Below are 25,259 nucleotides of genomic sequence, written 5' to 3'. Positions count from 1 at the left end.
ACATGATCAAGACAAAAGGAGATGATTGTGGACTAAAGGAAAAAGAGGACCGAGCACACCCGCCATTCTCATCGACAGGGCTGTAGTGGGTCAGATCCTCACAAGGTTCTACAGCTGCACCATCGAGAGCATCCTGACTGGTTGCATCACTGCCTGGTACGGCAACAGCTCGGCCTCCTACAGCAAGACACTACAGAGGGTAGTGCGTACGGCCCAGTACATCAACTGGGGCAAAGCTTCCTGCCATCCAGGCTGTGTCAGAGGAAGGCCCTAAAAATTGTCAAAGACTCCAGCCACCCTAGTCATAGACTGTTCTCTCTGCTACCGCACGGCAAGCGGTACCGGAGCCCCAAATCTAGGTCCAAGAGGCTTCTAAACAGCTTCTATCCCCAAGTCATAAGACTCCTGAACATCTAATCAAATGGCTTCACAGACTATTTGCATTGCCCCTCCCCTCTTTACACCGTTGCTACTCTCTGTAGTTATGTATGCATAGTCACTTTAATAACTCTACATACATGTACATATTACCTCAACTAACCGGTGCACATTGACTATCTACCGGTACCCCCTGTATATAGTCGTGCTATTATTTTACTGCTGCTCTTTAATTACCTGTTACTTTTATTTCTTATTCATATTTGTACTGCATTGTTGGTTCGGGGCTTGTAAGAGAGCATTTCACTGTAAGGTGAAATACCTGTTGTATTTGACGCATGTGACTAATAATATTTGATTAGATTTTTTTTATTTGATTTCCCCCCTGGTTCTCCCTCTGCCCCAGCAGCAGAGCCTCATTGTGGGCTACAGCTGTTGCCACCAGCCCCCTGACCAGCTCCAGCTCTACCTCAGCCTGCCTGCAGCATAGGAACCAGGCAGGAAAGCTCGAGCGCGCCTCGCTTCAGACTTCTCGCCCTCTACCTCTACTCTACTCCCTACCCCTCCCCATTGTTTTCGCCAAAGATGGCTACATTAGGCCAAGCAGATGGAAGGCATATAAATTACGCTGGCTTATTCTCCCTGCTGCTGATTCAGAGGGGATTTTCCTGTTAAAACGGAGTATTCTACATCCCGCCTTTAAATAGAACAGTATTAGAGTGATGGCGGTCTCTCTGACGTAGAGGCTTCTAGAAGTACTGGGGACGGATGGAGGGAGCGAAGAGGCGGGGCAAGCGGTCTGTTCTCTGGCTACACCAATCACAACATGGTGCAGAGAATAGTGTGCGTCACAGTCCCACCACCCCCGTGTCTGTCTGTGTCTCTCTGAATCCAGCCCTCCCTCTAATCCACTTACAATTAGAGCACTATTCTCAGCTGGAGAGCGTTGTGTGGATTCCCAGTTCATCAAAGATGCACATCAAACTACGGCCCTGAGACCCTACAGCCTCACGCAAAGGAAGACAATGGGATCCCATTTTACACTTTAAAAGAGCCCTTAATTTTCTGACGATCTCACACACACACACACCAGGGGTCACGTTAGAGTTCAAAAATCTGCATTTTCAAAACAATCAAAAAAATATAAAGAAAGAAACATTCTGTGTTTCAAACCATTTCACCTGCATTTTATTTTGAAAGTCAGTGTTTTTTGCTTCAATAGTGATCGGGGGTGCAGCTATAGTTTTCCTTCACGGAAAAGACATTAGTGCAACACATTCAGCAGAAAGTAGCTTCACCTTCATCAGATGACAGAAGTGCAAAGCTATTTGGCTCGTAGCCACACAAGTAAAAAAAGGAGGGCAAATGTCTGAAGTTTGAGGTGCCTTTAATCTGTCTGTCTCAGTGTCTGCGTGTGTTCGCACCATGCAGACTGCTCTCCACTCATCAAATCGGGCCACACACACACAATTATAGGCTTTTCCATAGCTTACGTCTTTAAAATCGGGCCAGAGAGAGGAATTTAATGGAGAGCTTTCATACCCGGGGCCTCGACAACAGCTCACACTGCTCTAAACAGGCTACTATTGCCCAATGTTTGGGGGGGAAACACATGGGTAGATCGGGGAGATGAATTACTAGGTCTTCTCTGTTATAATGGGCTGCGTTCAGGAGGGAAAGTGTTCAACTCCATTTCACAGCAGTGGCGGGTCTTGGAAAGCAAGTCACTACAAGTGTTGACTTTAATACTGTGGCATATTGGGTTCAGGGAAGCTATGGATGTAAAAATAGAATGCAGCCAAGAAAAGGATGGGATGTGTCATGGCCTTACCAAGATGGCAGCGTGCAATAGAGCTGAATACATTGAATAGCTTCACAATGCAGATCAATGAATGACAGTCAATGTCGGCAACAACAAAAAACATCTGTTGCTTACAGGTAACTTCAGTCATATAGATACCAGGCCTAATCAGAACCAGATCAGCTAGTCGATTAATCACAGAAGAATACTGTATATAGATACTGATCTGAAAATAAGATCAGATGAGAGACTGAGGTTAACTTCTTAGGGCTAGGGGGCAGTATTTTCACGGCCGGATAAAAAAAAAACGTACCCGATTTAAACTAGTTACTACTCTTTTCCAGAAACGAGAATATGCATATAATTGGTAGATTTGGATAGAAAACACCCTAAAGTTTATAAAACTGTTTGAATGGTGTCTGTGAGTATAACAGAACTCAAATGGCAGGCCAAAACCTGAGAAGATTCCATATAGGAAGTGCCCTCTGACCATTTCTTGTACTTCTGTGGCATCTCTGTCGAAAATACAGCATCTCTGCTGTAACGTGACAATTTCTAAGGCTCCCATAGGCTCTCTGAAGGCGCCAGAAAGTGGAATGAGATCTCTGCTGTCTCTGGGCTAGGTACAGGAGCGCTGTTTGTGAGTGGTCAGGCTGGTGGCTTAGAGACAGGAGATACGCGGCCCCGAGAAGTGGCCATGTTTTTCTTTCAGCCTTTGAACGAAAACAACGCCGCCGGGTTGGAATATTATCGCTATTTTACAAGAAAAATTGCATAAAAATTGATTTTAAACAGCGTTTGACATGCTTCTAAGTACGGCAATGGAATATTTTGAAAAAAAATTCACGACATGCGTCCGCGCGTCACCCTTCGGATAGGGACCTGAACGCACGAACAAAACGGAGGATATTTGAACATAACTATGGATTATTTTGAACCAAAACAACATTTGTGGTTGACGTAGAAGTCCTGGGAGTGCATTCTTACGAAGAACAGCAAAGGTAATCCAATTTTTCTACTAGTAATTCTGAGTTTACTGAGCCTCGATGTTGGCGAGTTTAACTAGCCTTGATGGCCGAGCTATCTACTCAGAATATTGCAAAATGTGCTTTTGCCGAAAAGCTATTTTAAAATCGGACATAGCGATTGCATAAAAGGAGTTCTGTATCTATAATTCTTTAAATAATTGTTATGTATTTTGTAAGCGTTTATCAACAGTAATTTAGTAAATTCGCCGCAAGTTTTCGGTGTGTATGCTAGTTCTGAACGTCACATGCTAATGTAAAAGGCTGTTTTTTGATAAATATGAACTTGATTGAACAAAACATGCATGTATTGTATAACATAATGTCCTAGGAGTGTCATCTGATGAAGATCATCAAAGATTAGTGCTGCATTTAGCTGTGGTTTTGGTTTTTGTGACATATATTCTAGCTGGCTGTGTGATTATTTCTGGCTGGGTCATCTCCTAACATAATCTAAGGTTTTGCTTTCGCTGTAAAGCCTTTTTGAAATCGGACAATGTGGTTAGATTAACGAGAGTCTTGTCTTTAAAATGGTGTAAAATAGTCATATGTTTGAGAAATTGAAGTTATAGCATTTTTGAGGTATTTGTATTTCGCGCCACGCGATTCCACTGGCTGTTGACTAGGTGGGACGATTTCGTCCCACATACCCGAGAGAGGTTAATGGACCAATCATATATGAACGAGATTGTGTGTGCATTTACACGCATGTATCCGTCCATGTTTGTGTGTGGGAGTGTGTCTCCCTTAGGTTCTCAGAGGGGCTCGTCTGTCTCCCCCTCCTCAGCGTGTTGAGCTGAGCTGCCATACTGAGCAGAGGGTCTCAGAGGGGCTCGTCTGTCTCCCCCTCCTCAGCGTGATGAGCTGAGCTGCCATACTGAGCAGAGGGTCTCAGAGGGGCTCGTCTGTCTCCCCCTCAGCATGTTGAGCTGAGCTGCCATACTGAGCAGAGGGTCTCAGAGGGGCTCGTCTGTCTCCTCCTCAGCATGTTGAGCTGAGCTGCCATACTGAGCAGAGGGTCTCAGAGGGGCTCGTCTGTCTCCCCCTCCTCAGCGTGATGAGCTGAGCTGCCATACTGAGCAGAGGGTCTCAGAGGGGCTCGTCTGTCTCCCCCTCCTCAGCGTGATGAGCTGAGCTGCCATACTGAGCAGAGGGTCTCAGAGGGGCTCGTCTGTCTCCCCCTCCTCAGCGTGATGAGCTGAGCTGCCATACTGAGCAGAGGGTCTCAGAGGGGAGGTGGAGATGATAGGGCTTAATTAATCCTGTTTAAATATGGGGCTGTAATTTCAAGGAACAGCTCTCTCCCAGGTCTCCTGATCCCTCAGAGGTCTGAGAGGCAGGAGGACTGTAGTTTAGAGGAACAGCTCTCTCCCAGGTCTCCTGATCCCTCAGAGGTCTGAGAGGCAGGAGGACTGTAGTTTAGAGGAACAGCTCTCTCCCAGGTCTCCTGATCCCTCAGAGGTCTGAGAGGCAGGAGGACTGTAGTTTAGAGGAACAGCTCTCTCCCAGGTCTCCTGATCCCTCAGAGGTCTGAGAGGCAGGAGGACTGTAGTTTAGAGGAACAGCTCTCTCCCAGGTCTCCTGATCCCTCAGAGGTCTGAGGCAGGAGGACTGTAGTTTAGAGGAACAGCTCTCTCCCAGGTCTCCTGATCCCTCAGAGGTCTGAGAGGCAGGAGGACTGTAGTTTAGAGGGAACGCTCTCAGAGGGCTCCTGATAACTCATAGAGGTATAAAAGGCAGGAGGACTTAACTGTGTTTAACACTTTGGTCTGACTACTGTATATTGAAATGGCACTATACTTTTATTCAACAACTTAAAACATTTTATGCAGCTATCACCTCACCATTTCCTGGTTGCTAAAATTCTAATAGTTTGCCTAATTTCAGTTTGTGACAAAACAAGCAGGTATAATGTACAGAATTCAACCGCTATGAAATATAGTTTCCATAACCCAAAATATTGTATTTTCAGCTGGTGTACAAAACCAAAATATGCAAAAACAAAACTTAAGAACGGGAACCATAGAAATAGCACACATTAAACAGATACAGTATACCGCTTCTTAGACTTGATTTAAATGAGAATGACTGATCCAGGCCAGAAAAGAAATGTATGAAATGTAAGTCGCTCTGGATAAGAGCGTCTGCTAAATGACTAAAATGTCAAAAAAATGTCTATAACACACATTACTATGTAAATTTGGTCAGGTCGCCCAAAACGTTACATATTGCAGCTTTAAGGCTTTGAGTGTTTGTGTGCACCCAAGATGGAGGCCAGACAGACAGGATGAGGGCACAAGGACTGGAGCTGGTTCAGGTTAGCAGGACAGGAGACTTTCACACACACCACTTCCCCATCATAAAGCATTGGTGGAATGTACTGGGGAGTAGCTGCAGCTGGTGGCTGGGAGAGAGAGACCTGTTCAGAGGTGGAACTCTCAGTCACACACACAAGTAGGAGTGTGTGAGACAAAGTGTCAATGTTATATAACTGACCTAATGAGAGAGATCCAACTGGCCCACTGCGTCCCCTATTCCAGTAACCCATTTTAGTCCAACTCCTCTACCTGACTGCCCAGTTTCCTACACTCCACTGCTACTTTACCTGCCCACTCAACCCTGCCTGTCCACCCCATACATCATCCCACCACAACTCCCTCAGCAGCCAGCGCAAGCCTTACACCCAGCCTGCTCGCCTCAACGTACACAGCTATAGATTCATGTCTTCCTGAAGGTAGTGTGGGTTGTGGAGTGGTCGCTGGAAGTGTCGGCTTGGACACCCCAGGAGTAGGTATTAACATGAATAACTGGATCCCGGGACTGTCACATTTCCCCCCAAAATAAAATGACAAGACCTGGGAGATTAGCCTACAACATTTCCCCCCCCCAACGTTGCAGTAATGCAATTCCCCAAAATACACAACATGCGCAGCAGGTTAGCACAACATATAACAGCACATTATCCAAACAGGTTGTCGCCTGGAAGCCATTAGCCTAGTGGATTTACTTCACACACAGTCACCATGAATTCAAAGCACACACATCATTGACACTGGGGGGCTGCACACGCTGCCCGCACACAGTTAATAAACCCTACAGGAAACCTCTACAGCAGGCTACAGTAGGCCTACAAAATAACACGGGCCTCTTTGTGCTGTCATTTCGACAGTCACACATTTCACAGGCCTATGCACAATTCACTAAATAGGTGTATCTGTCACAGAAATTAAGTCTTACCAATTCAGAGAGGCATGAGAGAAAATTATATCTTCTCCTGTCCTAGAGCCTATCCTATTTTCCTATCCAGTCCCAATCCCACTGAAACCTAAAATCCTAACTCTTGTCCAGCATGAACATTCCTAACTTCATTCTGTAATCCATAGGTTACATTATCAAATCAAGTCTGTGGCCGATGCATGTGAAAATACTACTAGCCCATCTCCTCCGTGCTGTCTCGTACTTGCTGTCCATATGAGAGCGTCTGTAGAGAATCAACAAACGTAGATGCGGATATTTTTTAAACAGAGTTGGTCCCCGTTAAAATAGATTAAATATCAAGTTATTTCCACTCTTCATCTCCCAGTTACTGATGAGCTGATCTGCTGTCTGTAAAATCAGCAACTCCATTTAGCCAAATACAGGAGATATTCTGTCATTCGTTGGAGGTTATCTAGCAAGCTTAGCAACGTTGGTAATTTTACTTGTTTGACTGCCGTTACAAAGTCTGTATGATTGGACAACGCTATTATCCGGGTGTGCTGTGTGTCAAGATGTGCTGAAATGCGCTCAAATAATTGAGGAACATAACAGTCAAAATTTATGAACAACTTGTTCAGCAATTCACAACAATGTCATGGCGATCAAAGATCGAGTAACTATCATCAATAAAAACCAGTTTCATTTGCTCTGAAATCTTTACATAGTGGCGCAGCCAAGCCGACAAGGTGGCACAGCGCCCCTCTTTTTGGGGGAGAACCCTGGCATAGTGACCATATCTTGGTTTTAAACGCTTTAAAGTGGGAACTGGAATTATTCCTGGTATTGAAACTTGGCATATTTACGGGAAAATAGGAATCCCTACCCCGAGTGTGTGTGTGTGAGAGATAGAGACTAAAATAAACAGCCACTGTCCTATCTCAGTCATTTGTATAATTCACATCACATATGTGATTTGCGAGCCATTCTGCTCTACTGTTGGAGCTAGTAACATAAGCATTTAAATGCACCTGCTAATCTGTGTACGCAACCAATAAACTTTGATCTGACACAGCTACATACCAGAGGAGGCTGGTGGGAGGAGCTGTAGGAGGACAGGCTTATTGTAATGGTTGGAATGGAATAAATGGAATGAGTCAAACACATGGTTTCCATGTTTGATACCGTTCCAATATTCCATTCCAGCCATTACAATGAGCCCATCCTCCTACAGCTCCTCCCACCAGCCTCCTCTGCTATATACAATCCCAACAAAACATATCAGCTCTAACCTAAACATACTCCTAGACAAAACAGCATAAACAACTGAATGAATCCCCCCCTTGCCTCTGTACAGTGATTGGCTAATATCCATCTCCACTGTATTCATTCTCATAGCGTTTAGCCACTAAAGAGACATGACAGTGATGGCAGCGCGTGGAATAAATAAATTCCCTCCAGAATACACTGCAATTTATGGCTCTGCTGCAACACAAAGCGCTGGGTGTAATTAAGTCAATGTGAAACATCAAATTAATCTTATGAAATGACAGCGTTGTGTCGCCGCAGATTTGGAATAACAATGTGATCTTATGCCGCTATGTAAATGTGGTGGCTGCAGCTCCGTCTGGAATGGATGCTGTGTGTATGCTCCCTCCTACTCCTCCTTAATCCATCCATCGCTCTCATCCTTCAAGGTCTACCGCAGACCTCTCCATGCTAACAGAGTTACCGGGTATGTATCCCTATGTTACACTATCCCCTCATCGTGCAGCGCCAGGGAGAACATGCCTCCACATGGGTGATGGTCCAGTAGACAGGGAGGACTGGTGTCTGATGGGGTGGGGCATGCTACCTGCCATAGACAGGAGAGATTTAGGCACGGCTGTGTTGTAACACCAGATGGTAGTGGTGGTAGAAACTAAGACACGGCTGTGTTGTAACACCAGATGGTAGTGGTGGTAGAAACTAAGGCACGGCTGTGTTGTAACACCAGATGGTAGTGGTGGTAGAAACTAAGACACGGCTGTGTTGTAACACCAGATGGTAGTGGTGGTAGAAACTAAGGCACGGCTGTGTTGTAACACCAGATGGTAGTGGTGGTAGAAACTAAGACACAGCTGTGTTGTAACACCAGATGGTAGTGGTGGTAGAAACTAAGACACGGCTGTGTTGTAACACCAGATGGTAGTGGTGGTAGAAACTAAGACACGGCTGTGTTGTAACACCAGATGGTAGTGGTAGAATACCTCTCGCTCTATAGAGACAGAGAAATGGCTATGAACCAGAACTGCATGGAGAGAGGCTGATGAGCTGTAACTAGGCCACAGTCAGGAAGACACTGTAGAGAGGTAGGAGACGATCACCAAAGGCAATACGTGCTGCTTTCACGCTAGGGACTGGCTGATGGAAACCATACATAAGGACACGTGGGTCTGTGTGTGTACTTGTCAACTTTTTTATGTGACAGTCTAGACCCCTTCAAACTAACCTCTGGACTTCAAAGCCAGGTCCACTGCGTTTTTTTCATTGTTTCCCTCTAATCAGGGACTGATTTAGACCCGGGACACCAGGTGTGGGCAATGAATTATCAGGTAGAACAGAAAACCAGCAGGCGACAGACCTCGTAGGGTAATTGTTGAATATCCCTAGTTTATACAGATGCACATGTGATTGTACTAATTTATTCATAAAAGTCTGTTGACCTATGCATTGATATAATTGTGTTTGTATGAGTGCCTATACTACACAGTCCCCGTGGAGGTCGGTGAGGCAGAGGGAACTTATTTATATGAATGTACTGTGTGCACACATGTGCCTTTTATGTTGATCTAGATGATGCGCACTGCTTACTGTATGTGTAAACTGTAGACAGGAAACTAGTGTGTTCTCGCTCACTTTGTCACTCTACTCCCTCTGTTTCTTTCATGTACTTTGTTCCTGCAGTCTCTTTCCTTCAGACCCTTACTTTCACTTCTGCCATTTCCTTCTCAGGAATATATGTTTGTGACAAGCCAGGTGAATTTCCTTTGCCTTTTTCACCCCAATCTCTCTATTCCTCCATCCACCCCCCCATATGTGGCTCAGTTGGTAGAGCATGGTGTTTGCAACGCCAGGGTTGTGGGTTCGATTCCCACGGGGGACCAGTATGGGGAAGAAAAAAATATGAAATGTATGCATTCACTACTGTAAGTCGCTCTGGATAAGAGCGTCTGCTAAATGACTAAAATGTATATATATATATATTCTCCATCAGACCAGGTTGGACCTCCCCATTCCAACCACAGTAGAAAAGTGCAGTATTACGCTGGTGGCCTCTCCCTGCCTGTTGTTACCAGTATTCCTGCACCTTCACACTAACCCTGCTCTCAACACCACATTCTAATGTGTCACAGCCAGCTTTCAGGGGACTTTTCAGCCATACAAAATGGCTTGGTGGAAACATGCTAACCAAGAAAACTACGTAACCCAGATTACGGCTAACAGGGCGGAAACAGGCTAACAGGGCGGAAACAGGCTAACAGGGCGGAAACAGGCTAACAGGGCGGAAACAGGCTAACAGGGCGGAAACAGGCTAACAGGGCGGAAACAGGCTAACAGGGCGGAAACAGGCTAACAGGACGGAAACAGGCTAACAGGACGGAAACAGGCTAACAGGGCGGAAACAGGCTAACTGGACGGAAACAGGCTAACAGGACGGAAACAGGCTAACAAAGCTAACTGGATGGAAACAGGCTAACAAAGCTAACTAACCCAGATTACTGCTCATTATTGCAGCTCAGCAGCACAGACAGGCTCCAGTAGATACAGTCCTGCAGCCTACTATACCCTGTAGGGTTATTACACTCAGATGTCCCTTCCTCATCTTGACCTTTAAACTCCCCACTTCCCCAACCTCCTGTTAAGTGCTAGATGGCCGTTACAGGACCATTAACAGATGCCCTAATGAGCTTTCCTAGCGACTATCCCTCAAAACATAAGCCCCTCCCGGCCCCATCTGGCCAGTCACACCACATAACAGGTCCTCTCCCTCTCTCCAGTCCTTCTCTCTCGCTCATTAAGAGCTTTGGCACAGAGGGAAGTGAGAGGATGTGTTCTATCTACAGTGCTCTGGATTCAATTCACTTCAAAACCCTGCCAGCTAAGCGCACACTGTGCATACTCTCACTTTCTCTGTTGCTCCGACTGTTGTTCTCCCTCCATCCCCCTCGCTTTTCAATCAGTCAGTCAGTCTAAGGTAATAGGAGGTAGGAGTGGTTGCAGAATGTTGGAAAAGATGAGAACGCACCTTTGGTTTTCTGTTCAGTGACCTGGAAAGAAAGAGGAAGAACATATTAGCAAAATATTTTTTTTTTTTTTTTTAAGAGTTCACGCAAAAAAACACAAGTACAAGGGACTAAAGATGAAATTGAGCTGGCTGGATAAAACTGCCACATTTATTGAATGTTGATGTGTAGGCCTATTGTCCCTGTCAAATACACATAATAAAGAAAGGAGTCCTAACTGAAGTATGTGTTTTATGTCAATCTTTAAAGCAACAGACAATCAATAGGTCTCTCTCGGAGTTAGCCTGCTAGCGTTAGCATGCTACTGGGTTGGCTGCCTGCACTTCAGCCTTGCTCTGACTGAAGCCAGCCCATTCCATTGGAACAGAATGTTCAGGGGAATGTTCTTATTACCCTATTATAATGCTACATGTTTTATGTTCATCCCTCCACCGGCTGAGCTTAAGGGCTATTGCCTGGTGGGTCATGTGGTTAAGTTAGCCAGAAAGTGAAATAAGAGGCAGACAACACACACAGGTACAGTGGCGTATGCAGGAACACACACACACGCTAGCCAGCTCTTCCCTTCAGCTCTGCTTTCCTCAGCCTCACAGGAGGCTGCATGTGATAAAGAGAAGCAGCATGACACGTTAGCCTGTTTAGCCAACGGAGTGGAAAGGGATCACTTACTGACACGGTTCAGAGCAGAGGGAGAGAGGGAGCGAGGGAGGGTGAAAGAGGAGAGGAAGAGAGCAGGGCACAGGGTAGAGGCTGATATCATCATCTTGCTTTGTGTAAAGCTACACCATTAAAAACAGGGGTTGGTGCTTGTATGAGGTAATAAGATAAAAACAGGGGTTGGTGCTTGTATGAGGTAATAAGATACAAACAGGGGTTGGTGCTTGTATGAGGTAGTAAGATAAAAACAGGGGTTGGTGCTTGTATGAGGTAGTAAGATAAAAACAGGGGTTGGTGCTTGTATGAGGTAGTAAGATAAAAACAGGGGTTGGTGCTTGTATGAGGTAGTAAGATAAAAACAGGGGTTGGTGCTTGTATGAGGTAATAAGATAAAAACAGGGGTTGGTGCTTGTATGAGGTAGTAAGATAAAAACAGGGGTTGGTGCTTGTATGAGGTAATAAGATAAAAACAGGGGTTGGTGCTTGTATGAGGTAGTAAGATAAAAACAGGGGTTGGTGCTTGTATGAGGTAGTAAGATAAAAACAGGGGTTGGTGCTTGTATGAGGTAGTAAGATAAAAACAGGGGTTGGTGCTTGTATGAGGTAATAAGATAAAAACAGGGGTTGGTGCTTGTATGAGGTAGTAAGATAAAAACAGGGGTTGGTGCTTGTATGAGGTAGTAAGATAAAAACAGGGGTTGGTGCTTGTATGAGGTAATAAGATAAAAACAGGGGTTGGTGCTTGTATGAGGTAGTAAGATAAAAACAGGGGTTGGTGCTTGTATGAGGTAGTAAGATACAAATAGGGGTTGGTGCTAGAGGTCGACCGATCATAATTTCTCATGCCGATACCGATTGGAGGACCAAAAAAAAGTCTATACATTTGTAATAATGACAATTACAACAATACTGAATGAACACTTATTTTAACTTAATATAATAGATCAATAAAATAAATTTAGTCTCAAATAAATAATGAAACATGTTCTATTTGGTTTAAATAATGCAAAAACAAAGTGTTGGAGAAGTAAAAGTGCAATATGTGCCATGTAAAAAAAGCTAACGTTTAAGTTCCTTGCTCAGAACATATGAAAGCTGATGGTTCCTTTTAACCTGAGTCTTCAATATTCCCAGGTAAGAAGTTTTAGGTTGTAGTTATTATAGGACTATTTCTCTCTATACCATTTGTATTTCATATACCTTTGACTATTGTATGTTCTAATAGGTACTTTAGTATTGCCAGCCTAATCTCGGGAGTTGATAGGCTTATAGTTATAAACAGCACAATGCTTGAAGCACAGCGAAGAGCTGCTGGCAAATGCAGGAAAGTTCTGTTTGAATGAATGCTTACGAGCCTGCTGCTGCTGCCTACCACCACTCAGACAGACTGCTCTATCAAATCATAGACTTAATTATAATATAAACACACAGAAATACGAGCCTTGGGTCATTAATGTGGTCTAATCCGGAAACTATTTATTCTTTCAGTGAAATACGGAACTGTTCCATATTTTATCTAACGGGTGGCATCCCTTAGTCTAAATATTGCTGTTGCATTGCACAACCTTCAATGTTATGTCATAATTATGTACAATTCTGGCAAATTAATTACGATCTTTGTTAGGAAGAAATGGTCTTCACACAGTTCGCAACGAGCCAGGTGGCCCAAACTGCTGCTTATACCCCGACTCTGCTTGCACAGAACACAAGGGAAGTGACACAATTTCCCTAGTGAAAATAAATTCATGTTAGCAGGCAATATTAACTAAATATGCAGGTTTAAAAATATATACTTGTATTGACTTTAAGAAAGGCATTGATGTTTATGGTTAGGTACACATTGGTGCAACGACAGTGCTTTCTTCGCGAATGCTCTTGTTAAATCACCCGTTTGGCGGTGATAAATTAACAGGCACCGCATCGATTATATGCAACGCAGGACAAGCTAGATAAACTAGTAATATCATCAACCATGTGTAGTTAACTAGTGATTATGTTAAGATTGATTGTTTTTTATAAGATACGTTTAATGCTAGCTAGCACCTTACCGTGGCTCTTTGCTGCACTCGCATAACAGGTAGTCAGCCTGCCACGCAGTCCCCTCGTGGAGTGCAATGTAATCAGTCATAATCGGTGTCCAAAAATGCCGATTACCGATTGTTATGAAAACTTGGAATCGGCCCTAATTGAACCTACCTCTAGTTGGTGCTTGTATAAGGTAGTATGATAGAAGTGTGTCCAAACAACAAGAAACATATGACGTCACACCTTTTTCTGAGCAGCTTCCTTCTTTTTCTTTTCTTCTTGCTTTCTCTTTTTCTTTTCTTCCATCAAATGGTTCTGGTCTCGTGTTCCCTGCTTCTTCTCTCGGCTGGAACAGAGGATCAAAAGACAGACATGTTTTACAACGCGGTCGCTAGCGAGGTGAGGACTCTGTCTGCACGTGAACACCTGGAATCTCCCCGTCCCATGAATTCCATTCTGATGTAGAGAGTTATAACTACTCACTCCAGCTCTTTACTGAGGGAATGTACAGATTGACCTGCGTGTGTGTGTGGCGTGGGTTGTATTGGCTCAGGCTGGCTTGTGTGGATGACTTGTGTGGTCTGGAAACTATTAGGAGGCATTGTGGTGCTGGTGGAGGCCAGAGCTGTGGTCCTCTTAGTGTTACTGAAACCCTTGATATGAGGCCCCATTCTTCAATCACCAGACATCCAGCCAGTACCTACCACCACCAAGACAATCCAGATTCAGTAGGCTGAGTAAGGCTGCGTCTCAAAAAGATACCGTTATTCACAATACAGTGCATTGCTTTTGACCGGCTGCCTGACATCTCTATGACCAGTATTGAATGGCCCTGGTAAAGTGAGGCACAGCCACACTCAGTACTAACTGCCACTCCCCAGATCCCTCAGAGTCCTGCATCTTACCTGGTAGGTACCCAGCTCTCAGAGACAAAGGCCTGCCAGGCCTCCACTCCACACACATGCCCCAAAGCCATAAAATAAAAAAATAAACGACCTGACATTTCCACATCCTTTCACGAGCAGCAAGCTGTTCCAGAGGAGAGTTGGGTATTCAGCGTCCCAAATGGCACACTATTCCCTACATTGTCCACTACTTTAGACCAGAGCACTATATTAGGGAATAGGGTGCCATTTGGGATGCATCCCGATCCTATATTTAGCCTTAATAAGCCTAGGCCTTTTCTCTTTTCACTTAAAAAGCTCCGGCATTTAAGGACAGAGATGGGAGAATTATAACTGCATGGAAAAATACATAAATTGGAATCCGGTTTCCTTGAACCGGAGATGAGAAATTGCACCTAAAAATGTAAGCCAAGCATGTGCTGCAATGCCGTGCCATCGCCTGGCAACAAGAGCTCCCGAGGCCTGATGAGTGTGCAGCCAGGTGGAGAGGTGGTGGTGGATGTTGGCCCTTAATAAGCACTGATCCAGAGTCAGTTAGGTTTTTAGACCACTGCACAGTGCACTGTATATTAGTCACCGGTCTTCGGGGCATCAGGGTTGACAGTGTCTCTAGAAATACCAAATTTGATTAGTTGAATTTATTTAAACTAGGCAAGTCAGTTAAGAACAAATTCTTATTTACAATGACGGCCTACCCCGGATGACACTGGGCCGACACTGGGCCAATTGTGCGCCGCCCTACGGGACTCCCAATCACAGACGGTTGTGATGCAGCCTGGAATCGAACCAGGGTCTGTAGTGACGCGTCTAGCACTGAGATGCAGTGCCTTAGACCACCGCCCCACTCGGGAGCCCAAATCAGGTGTGTCTTTGTTGGAATTCAACATGTCTGGGGGAAAGGTTTGAGAAACATGACTAGCCTATAAAAACACAACTACCATAACCAACAGTCTGCTCCCCTTCTTCCATTAGGATACAATATAAACAGAAGGCAAAGAAGCAGGCTGAAGCACAATAAGGAAAGTCTACCACAGACTTCAATACAACAGAAGGAGGCTCAGTTGCTCACGCAGACAATTAGTGACTAAGCTAAAACAACTGACCTGATAATAGTAATGTGTGTAGGCTGGCGAATGTCTCAAAGAAATTACACACAAAACACGCCGTATTTCACATATCCACGTAGCCATGCACTGATAGGCTAATCAGCCAGTCGGTTGGCCAATCTCGGGGGCTAATCTTGGCTTTGGTCCTCTTAACACTTCACCGGGAGTTACCTCACAGTATGGGCCACAGACTAGCTTGGAACAGAGCTGAGTGCATGTAGCTCCATGTATTAAGTGAAAAACTGTTGACTAGCCATAAGCCGCTGCAGTGTTCTCCATGTTGGCCTATTTGGTTCCAAAGAGCAGCAGTAGGAAAGAACAGAGCTATTAATAGGCAACTCCTATCGTCTGGCTGTTTTTAGGGTTGAAGACCTGAGATTATGTGGATGGAAATTTGCCTCAGAACTCCGATGTGCTTCCATACCACAGCTAACCCATTAGATCCATAAATATTTATTTTTGTGGGGCCCACAGCCCAGCTATAAAGCCTAGCTACAGCTGCTGGCTAAATATAGCCACCGTCTCCATTCAACATTGATGCACTGTGCTAGTGTCACACAGTATCAGAGGAATGGAGTGATGGCCCAGCTGATCTAAACTGCTGTCTGTCTAGGCACAGGCTGAGCCGGAGAACATAGACCTAGGCTACACATACTGGAAACTGTCCAGAATCATTTCTGTTCGGGATCAGTTGGTCCTTGTGTAAGACGACGACTCTGGTAAAAGGACTGTGAAACAAGGACTTTCGTTTTTTTTAACCAAATATTACGATTGCAATTTGACGTGGAACAAAGATCAAATCACTTGGATGAACTGTTGGAATCATAGAAAGAGAATGACTTATATTAATAATGAAAGTAGAAAGCAGCATCATTCTTGTTTGGGAAAAAAAAAAATCAGTTGACTGCATTTGACCCAACAGAACAGCAAACATATAGTAACTAACAGCGAGGAGGAGGAACGGTGCTGCTTGCGCCGCTGCAAGAGGAAAACTAACTATAAAAACGTCCGTTACACTGGGCTGAGATGCCTTTCAAAATATCACGTGACACGGATCATTTTTTTTAACCTTAATTTAACTAGGCAAGTCAGTTAAGAACAAATTATTATTTACAATGACGGCCTAGGAACAGTGGGTTAACTGCCTGTTCTTACCAATATTGCGATTTCAATGTGAATCCGATTAATTGTGCAGCCCTAGTGTGTGAGAGACAGAGAGAGCGCGAGACAGAGAGAGCGCGAGACAGAGAGAGCGCGAGACAGAGAGAGCGCGAGACAGAGAGAGCGCGAGACAGAGAGAGCGCGAGACAGAGAGAGCGCGAGACAGAGAGAGCGCGAGACAGAGAGAGCGCGAGACAGAGAGAGCGCGAGACAGAGAGAGCGCGAGACAGAGAGAGAGCGAGACAGAGAGAGAGCGAGACAGAGAGAGAGCGAGAGAGAGCGAGACAGAGAGAGAGCGAGACAGAGAGAGAGCGAGACAGAGAGAGAGCGAGACAGAGAGAGCGAGACAGAGAGAGAGCGAGCCAGAGAGAGAGCGAGCCAGAGAGAGAGCGAGCCAGAGAGAGAGCGAGCCAGAGAGAGAGCGAGCCAGAGAGCGAGCCAGAGAGCGAGCCAGAGAGCGAGCCAGAGAGCGAGCGTGGTCTAGGGAGATGGATCCCCAAGCAATGCCAAATAAGGTACCTAAATGAGAGAGACATTGAACAAATGAGTTGTTTTGACTGTCAGAGGGTTGAATGACTGACATGGACATTGAGGCAGTGCCAGCCAGCAGTCAGTTTGGAGCAGGAAGACAGTGATTGATAAGCTAAACGTACAGCCTTGAGCTGGATGCTGCTGGTGAGGTAAACCCCTTACAACAATGGTGCTGGAGGATAGAACCACTAAAACACAACAAGAGGATTAGAGAGGTGATGTCTATTAAACCAGACTGCTTCTGGGAACAAAGGCGGACAAAAGGCAATTAGAGAGGGTAGAGGAAGGACCGTACAATAAGGAGAGTAATGGTATGATGGGGTGGGGAGGTGGGTGGTGCAGGTTGCTTTTGATATCCAGACACTCTGGTGTATGTGAGAACACATAAAAGGAAGGGGGGAGGTGGTGGGTGTGTGCGCGCGCAATGAGACCGAGGGGCTGTGTGTGTGTGTGTGTGTGTGGCGGTGGGGGGGAAGGGGGCTTGCGAGAGGATAGTCACTGGGCACAGAGCCAGGAATGCCAGCACTGCAAGACAAATAAGAGCGAGGCTGCTGAGCCCCCGGGAGAAGGATTGCTTGCTCGCTAGCAACTGCAGCAGCCGCAATGGCGGAATCAGACTGCAGCCCCTCTGCTCGGCACGCTCATACATTAGGAAGACAGACCGCACTTCCCAAAACGCTCTGGAAAACGAGATCTGATGTGCCATATTGGAGCCCTTCGGGTATCCCAAAACACCATCCATCCGCCAAAACAAAGACAGTTACATTTTAAAAATCTGGGAAACAGACCTGATATTCACAGCGGAATTTGAAAAAGGCTTTTGATAAAATACAACTTGAATTTATACATAAATGCCTGGAATATTTAAATTTTGGAGAATCTCTTATACAAATGGGTTAATTATATTTAATTTGGAATGACAAGCCAGACAAAATTATAATGAATATTAATTTGCAGGACATAAACAATTGAATATTAAATCATCTCACTAAAGGCTTCAATCATCCAACTACACTTACATTTGAACTGGTTCTCTAGCAGCTTAGTAAGAATGGCTCACCCCATGTTCAAGAATGGCCTTTTTCCCCCGATTACAACCGCTCTCTTCCTGTTCTTTGAAAATGAACATCGCTATTTTTAAAACAATCCATATGAAAGTTGGTTGCAATTTCAGTTTAATCCATCAGAAAAGACAGAACAAATACTAATGGTTAAACTCAAATATACTAATTGATCAAAAAAATATAATTTGAAAATAAATTACTTTGTAAATTATAGGACTGGTTGAGTTGTCACACATGCAGCTAACATAAATGTCTGCTCAATCTAAAATTAAAACCAACTAATTGCAGCATTACCACAAAAATGGAAGAAGCACTTCCATTTTAAGGAACTTCTCTGTCGGCCCTGCATTAAACCAAAATTGGTTAAAATAATTGTGATAAAAAGTATACCAGTTTCATTTCAGGACAACAACAAAAAAGTGACAGCTGTGCCATATAGATTGCAAAATAGTTGAGAAGAGATTTTTGATGTACCGATTCCACGGCACATGGTTTATGAACTGATACACAAAACGACGCCAGATTCAAAACTTCGTTTTTCAATTTAAATTATACAAAATTCTTGCAACCAATTAAATGTTATATTAATGGGTGATAAAACCATCCCAACACTGCAGATTTTGCTGCGAAGAGACAATCATTAGATCACTTGTTTTGGTACTGTCAAATATGTAGATTGTTTTTGGTCGCAGGTTCAGGAACGGCTGAAGAATTTACCTGGAGCCAACTCTGCAAATAGCACTGCTGGGTGATTTGAAAAGTCATAGTCAATTCACCAATAATATAATAATACTCTGAACAAAAATGTTTCTTTAATTTACAATCTGTAGAAACTATGAGAATATAAAGGTTCAGAACTATTGTGAAACATCACAGCTGAAAAATGTGGCAAATAGAAATCAAAACTGGATGGTGTTCAGAGATAGATGGTAGGTATTGATGGTAGCTGAAGGGTGGGACTTAAAATTACTAAATGTGACTGTTCTCAGACGATCCCACAGGTGAAGAAGCCGGGTGTGGAGGTCCTGGGCGGTTACACGTGGTCTGCGGTTGTGAGGCCGGTTGGACATAATGACAAATTCTCTAAAACGACTTTGGAGGCAACAACTCTGGTGGACATTCCTGCAGTCAGCATGCCAATTGCAAGCTCCCTAAACTTAAGACATCTGTGGCATTGTTGTGACACAAAATTGCACTTTTTAGAGTGGCCTTATTGTACCCAGCACAAGGTGCACCTGTGTAATGATCATGCTGATAAATCAGTTTCTTGATATGCCACACATGTGAGCCACAGGGTCTTCCCTGTGGCTCAGTTGGTAGAGCATGGTGTTTGCAACGCCAGCATGGTGTGTGCAACGCCAGGGTTGTGGGTTCAATTCCCACGGGGGGCCAGTACAAAAAAATGCATGAAATTAAATGTATGAAATGTATGCATTCACTACTGTAAGTCGCTCTGGATAAGAGCGTCTGCTAAATTACTAAAATGTAAAAATGATGTATTATCTTGGCAAAGGAGAAATGCTCACTAACAGGGATTTAAACAAAATTGGAGAGAAATACGCTTTTTGTGCGTATGGAACATTTCCGGGATCTTTAATTTTAGCTCATGAAACAAACACGTGTGTGTGAGAAATATATCTACACACACACACACACACAGAGTACCAGTCAAAAGTCTGGACACACCTACTCATTCAAGGGTTTTTCTTTATTTTTTACATTGTAGAATAATAGTGAAGACATAAAAACGATGAAATAACATATATGGAATCATGTAGTAACCAAAAAATAAATAAAAAATTAAAATATATTTTATATTTGAGATTCTTCAAAGTAGCCACTCTTTGCCTACATAACAGCATTGAGTAGGTGTCCAAACGTTTGAGTGGTACTGTATAAGGAAAGAGAAAAAACAACAACTGGGCAATAGTTATTCCTCTAACATAGTGAAGAGGATCTCCCTCTTCCAACAACTGCAAGCTATTCTCTATGAAGTCATGTTAATGCTCTGGCCAGGGCTGATCCACAAGGACAGGAGATTTGTCAGATGCTCCACTCCTCCTGGCACTCTTAGCAGGCCTCCAGAAATAAAATCTATGGATCGGCTCCAGCAGTTGAAGTTCCCGATGACTTTCATCCTCTCCGTCAGTAACCGGAGCAGCCGTTTCACCAGCCCGGTCAAACTATTTATTGCTCCAATAGATCACAGAACGTCACCAACAAAATAACTTATTAGACTCCAATCACGTAGCACTTGCTCCGTTTCCACATTCATCTTCATAAAAAGCCATTATCCAGCAGGTCTGAATAGTGAAAGGGCTGTATGTGAAGGGAAACTCACGTAGCAAGAAGACTAAATTAAGACCGATCAACGTAATAAATGCTGTCTTTGTGCAGGGCTGGGGAGTCAGGAACAATTTTTACTGAAGCGGGTGAAGAAGAACTCCAGAACTTTGTGTGAATTCAATAAAACAACTTGCTAGACTTGCTGAATGTTCAACTGATGAGCTAACTCCCATTAACATGTTCAATGGCCCTCTTTGGCCAAGTAGCCTAGTCTGCATTTCTTAGTGTAATTTAAAAAAAGAATATTATACAAAATATTTTTACATACAACGCTAAAGGATATAAAGTCTATTGAAGTACTGACACTGGGCTTGAGAGGCCGTTAGATAGAGAGTGGAATCAGTGGATGACTCACAAATTGGTCACCTCAAGTGGGCCTCTCTTCAGAAGTCTACGAAGAAAAAAGCCAAGCCTTCAGTCAGACCTCAGGGGGACAAACCCTACTGTTCACTTCAAGGGCCTTTCAATAATCTCCCTTTTGCCTCATTTAGGTCTACTTGGAGAATGACAAGTGTTCTGCCCCAGAGCTCGGCCCCTCTGGGAGTGAACATGCGTTTAGCAGAGAGAAAAGCCCCAGCACCAGCTTCATGGCTCGTTAAACCTGGCCTAACGTTTACCAACATGGTGCCATTGAATGAGTGCTGCCCGTAATAGGGAAAAGTCAATGATGACATTATAAGGGGAATGAGTTGTTTATAAGGAAACAGAAGGATTGTGCTTCAGAGGTATGCTAGGTCTAGTCTACATCTTATCAAAAGAGATGGCGTCCATTCCGTTTCAAGTCTGGTAGCCTAGTTAGGAGGATGGACGTCCATATCCATTTATGAATTCACTAGGATATCTTGGACAATATCTCAAAGTGGGGTTTGCAGACTGTGATATTTCCATTGCCAGCTTGTACAACTCTTTGAATTTGCAGTTATAAAATCACTAGCATATCTCCCACTGAGATCGATGTTTAATCTAGAACAGAGATTCTAATAGTGGGTAGAATATCTTCAAGTGTGGTTCCTTCCCAAACTGTGATATTTCCCTTGCAAGTCTGCACAACTTTTAGAATTTGCAGTTCACTGTGTGAGCTGAATGCAAACGACATAATCTAGTGCAAGAATATCTGTCAAATCAAACAGACTGGCTGTTGAGTGCTTAGTTACACTAGCATATGAAACCCACGTGACAAAGAATGAAAAGGTCCACTCTTTAGATCATCAACAAAAAGATGTTTAATAGAATTGAGCTAATGACTAGTTAGCGACAGAACCTGCTGGGTGTTGGCGGTATTCAGAATCAGATTAAATTATTCATGTGAAGATGCTGTGGATCAAGGCTTTTTCTCACTTGGGCGTAAACTATATTTCATATTCAGCCTACTACATCCACTTGTATGGCACTCAATTATCAAGAATGAATTTGCCTTTCTGGCTGCTTGGAGAACGCCTGAGGACCAAACTGCTGAGTCGGGACTAGGAGAGTGATACGCTTTAGTTATGCTGATCTGTGCTTCGATCGCTTTGTACTTATTCAGACCTGACTAATAACAACTTTGGATTCTTCTGACAGTTTTTGAGTTGTTGATATTCGCGTGTTCTTCTTCTAGGCCTTGCCTGGCAAATCTCTGAGGGGCAGATCAGGGAATAATTTGGGACTATCAACAATGCTAACTTGTAACAAATAGAGCCAATCAAAACCATTACCTCAGAGATCCTGTCCTGGTTAGCCAATAGTGTGGCATGCAAAGTCAAAACATGTAAACCTATCTCTAAGAAACAGTTTGACATCAGAGCATTTCACAAAGAGCAAGGTTAGTCATTTCAAAGGCAAACAACTACCCTGTAAGCCAAACTGCCAGAGCTGCCACAGAAACCTAACCTAGCTATCAAGCCACTGTGTCTATGCCCAGCTGAGGAGAGTAACTGAATGCAGGCCTAAGACCTGATCTGTATAGTAATCAGAGCATTAAGAGTGTGTGTGTGGGGTGGTCGATGTCAAGTGACCGTGAAGACAGTGTAATGACAGATGTCACAGGGATACAAGAAGAGAAAATGTGTTTCAATTAAAAGAGATTATGACATCTTGACAGTTCAAAGGATTCCAACTGTAGAAGAACAGCTCATTGTGCCATGGAGTCCCTCTCGCTGAAATAATGGTACGGGACCTCTTCCTATAAACACATCTAGGGCCGGGTGTTGACTAGCATAAGCTAAACTGCTACAACATCTGATGGGTCTATCCATTTTCTCAAATAACCCTGTGCTTGTATGTCTCTATTCAAATAAACAGGCCAAATAAACAAAGCCTTGTGAACAATAAAGCAACCTTCCTCTGGAGCACATCCAACTCCGGCAACATGGCCCATCTTCCAGCCAGGCAAGCCCCATCCTCTCTGGGAGACAGACAGACTCATGCCAGGGCAGCCCAGCACTGCCATTATGACTGCATGCCCAGAGCAGGAGGCAGTTACCACCAACAATAAATGTGTATTCATGTCAGAGGACGCAAGAGGAAGAAAACGCTTGCTAGTCGTTACCTTTTAAAAATCAGCAACCAACAGAAACCTGGCAGGCTGAAGCAGAGAACCAAGCTTGGAAGTGTGGACCCAGCTTCAGCCATGTCTGTTTGGTTAGACTAGAGAGATTTGATTGGCTGTATTCCGACCACACAAGGGCCAAAGGTTGTGTCTAGATGGGATGCAGCTTGTCAAATTTGACACCAAAAGTTGTTTTCCTAACCTAATTCTCCTAACCTGCAACAAAAAGTCAATTTTGACAAAAACTGTATCCCTTCTAGACAAGACCAGGGCCAAAGCAGTTAACCAGAAGTGCCATAAGAATGGGAAAGGATCCAAGATGGACTTCCAAACCACCAATCTCAAATGTGTAGAACCTCACAGATATTAGCCAAGCAATTGCGGGCTCTTTGTTTAACCACCCCCATTACTGTACCGGTCATTGGATAGTAGTCCTGCTTGTGACCCCAACCAGCTAATTTTGTTTCTGTATTTGACTACATTGTATATTTTATCACCACAGTAGTACCGAATGCCTACCTGCTTACTCTAGAACAGATCTATATGCTTAGCATTTCAAACACATATGCCAGTCGGCATGCCATGTGGGATGTTGTTGAAGCCCATTATGAATTTCATTGGTCAATGCAAATGTCACGGTCAAAGTTCCATCTTTCTAACTATACTGATAATTTTCCTCCCAGTGTGCATTATATATGTTTGCATTTCAGATCAGTTTTGTTTCATTTTATGAATACACTTTTTTATTTTAAATGGTTATTACAATGAAGTTACTTAATAAAAAGCCCTTGGTAGTCAAATTTATAAAATTGCCAACAATGTTGCAATGCTCAAACATGAAGGCATTAGGCACTGTTTTGATAAATGGATGCTGTTTATCAATCGGAAGCTGCAGCCACATATCAGGTTGCTTGGATGCGAATCCCGGCCCCTCTAAATATTTCTCTAAATAAATCATGTTAAAAGATTAGAAAATACAATACGTCTTACCTTATTTCCTACTGTGGGCTTTAGTGAATTTGAATTCAATTTGAGGTGTAATTTGCATGACAATCGATGTTCTGTCCTTGATACTCGTATCACAGACCAAGAATTCGGTCGCAGCAAGAAGCTACAGTAGCAAAGCAACACAGTTAACGTTAGCTCTCTGTAGTCCTAACCATTTGGCAAAGTTTTAGGTTCAAAACGTGTTTTCTAGTCTCGAATTTATTTGCAAACAACCAAAGCAAATGTTGATTATCTCGGAAACAACGTGAAATAGAGCAAGTGTCAGAAAGAGGAAAAAATGGCAGCAAAGTGCGATATTTAAGCAAACAAGCTAGCTAATGTCAAGCAAGATAAAGTATATCGGTGCAACTTGTGTAACTTTTCAGCTAAATATAAAAATTAACACCATATGCAATTTCAGTAACCTACCTTGTCTTTGATGAGCTGACATTTTTAAAGTGCAAAAAAATATGTTTTACAGCACGCGACTGTGAAATGCTCGCAAATAGAGGAATCCAAGAGAGCAAATTCTTGCAAAATCCAATATTTGGAGAGGGTGTATTTCCAAGATATCCATTAAAACATCGTCGATGATAATTCCTACCGTTCAGTGGGCTTTCGTTAGTGGTGCCACTGCAGCCATTTTGTTCAAACTAGTGATAGCAGCAGCTCGCGACGCTTCAATCCGAGGTACAGGACGTGCCTCTGTCCCTAGCCACTGGCCACGTGACCTCCAATAACAAACGGGTCCCACTCAAAAAGGCTCCCCATGCTCCGCCTCGCCGTTTCCATGACAACTACAGTGGCCAACCTCTCTCTACCTCCTTGTTTCCTTCCTCTCCCTTTCTGACTTGCTTATTAAGAAAGCAATGCATTTGTTATAGCTATACAGTGTTTGAGCTCACAGTTCTGTAGCTTTTGAAGATTTAGAATGTTTAGTTCCTAATGTGTTATGTGAGCAAGTACAATGTTTATGCTTCGCTGGATATGTACTTTTCACCTACAGAGGGCACAATTTCAACACATCTTATGTTGATCATACACCAGCACTTACAAACATGTTAGTGCTCTCTGTGCCAGCCCAGCATTCCATTCCTATTTGCATAACACACACACATACACACCAGCAGTACCCCACACCATGCCTTCTTTTTCTATATTATTTGTTGTTGTTGTTGCAAACAAAGAATGAAATACATGTTTAAGTGGACTCCACAGGGTTCTCTAGCAGCTTAAGGTGATGATTCCAACTGGGCCAATTCAAA

At 43.7% G+C, this 25,259-nt stretch overlaps 1 protein-coding gene across 9 annotated transcripts in view; it reads right to left on the bottom strand.

Moving 5' to 3' along the window:
- LOC115171727 (trinucleotide repeat-containing gene 6C protein-like) overlaps nucleotides 1–24,733 on the bottom strand; it is a 69,761-nt gene extending 45,028 nt beyond the window's left edge. For 6 of the 9 annotated variants that reach the window (XM_029728802.1, XM_029728808.1, XM_029728810.1 and 3 more), the window contains exons 1-3: nucleotides 24,424–24,733; nucleotides 13,611–13,713; nucleotides 10,688–10,709 (exon numbers count right to left, since the gene is read on the bottom strand). In XM_029728802.1, coding sequence (XP_029584662.1) covers nucleotides 10,688–10,709; nucleotides 13,611–13,673 — 85 coding nt within the window. In that variant the 5' untranslated portion in view covers nucleotides 13,674–13,713; nucleotides 24,424–24,733. Of the gene's footprint in view, nucleotides 1–10,567; nucleotides 10,710–13,610; nucleotides 13,714–23,997; nucleotides 24,375–24,423 lie in introns of those variants that run through there. The other 3 variants (XM_029728803.1, XM_029728805.1, XM_029728807.1) reach the window with 3 other exon arrangements.
- Between the last annotated feature and the right edge of the window lie 526 nt (nucleotides 24,734–25,259).

The sequence above is a fragment of the Salmo trutta genome, chromosome 32, assembly GCF_901001165.1.
Source record: "Salmo trutta chromosome 32, fSalTru1.1, whole genome shotgun sequence".
NCBI lineage: Eukaryota > Metazoa > Chordata > Actinopteri > Salmoniformes > Salmonidae > Salmo > Salmo trutta.
The sequence above is the reverse complement of the archived record's forward strand: the minus strand, read 5'-3'. Positions and strand labels throughout refer to the sequence as shown.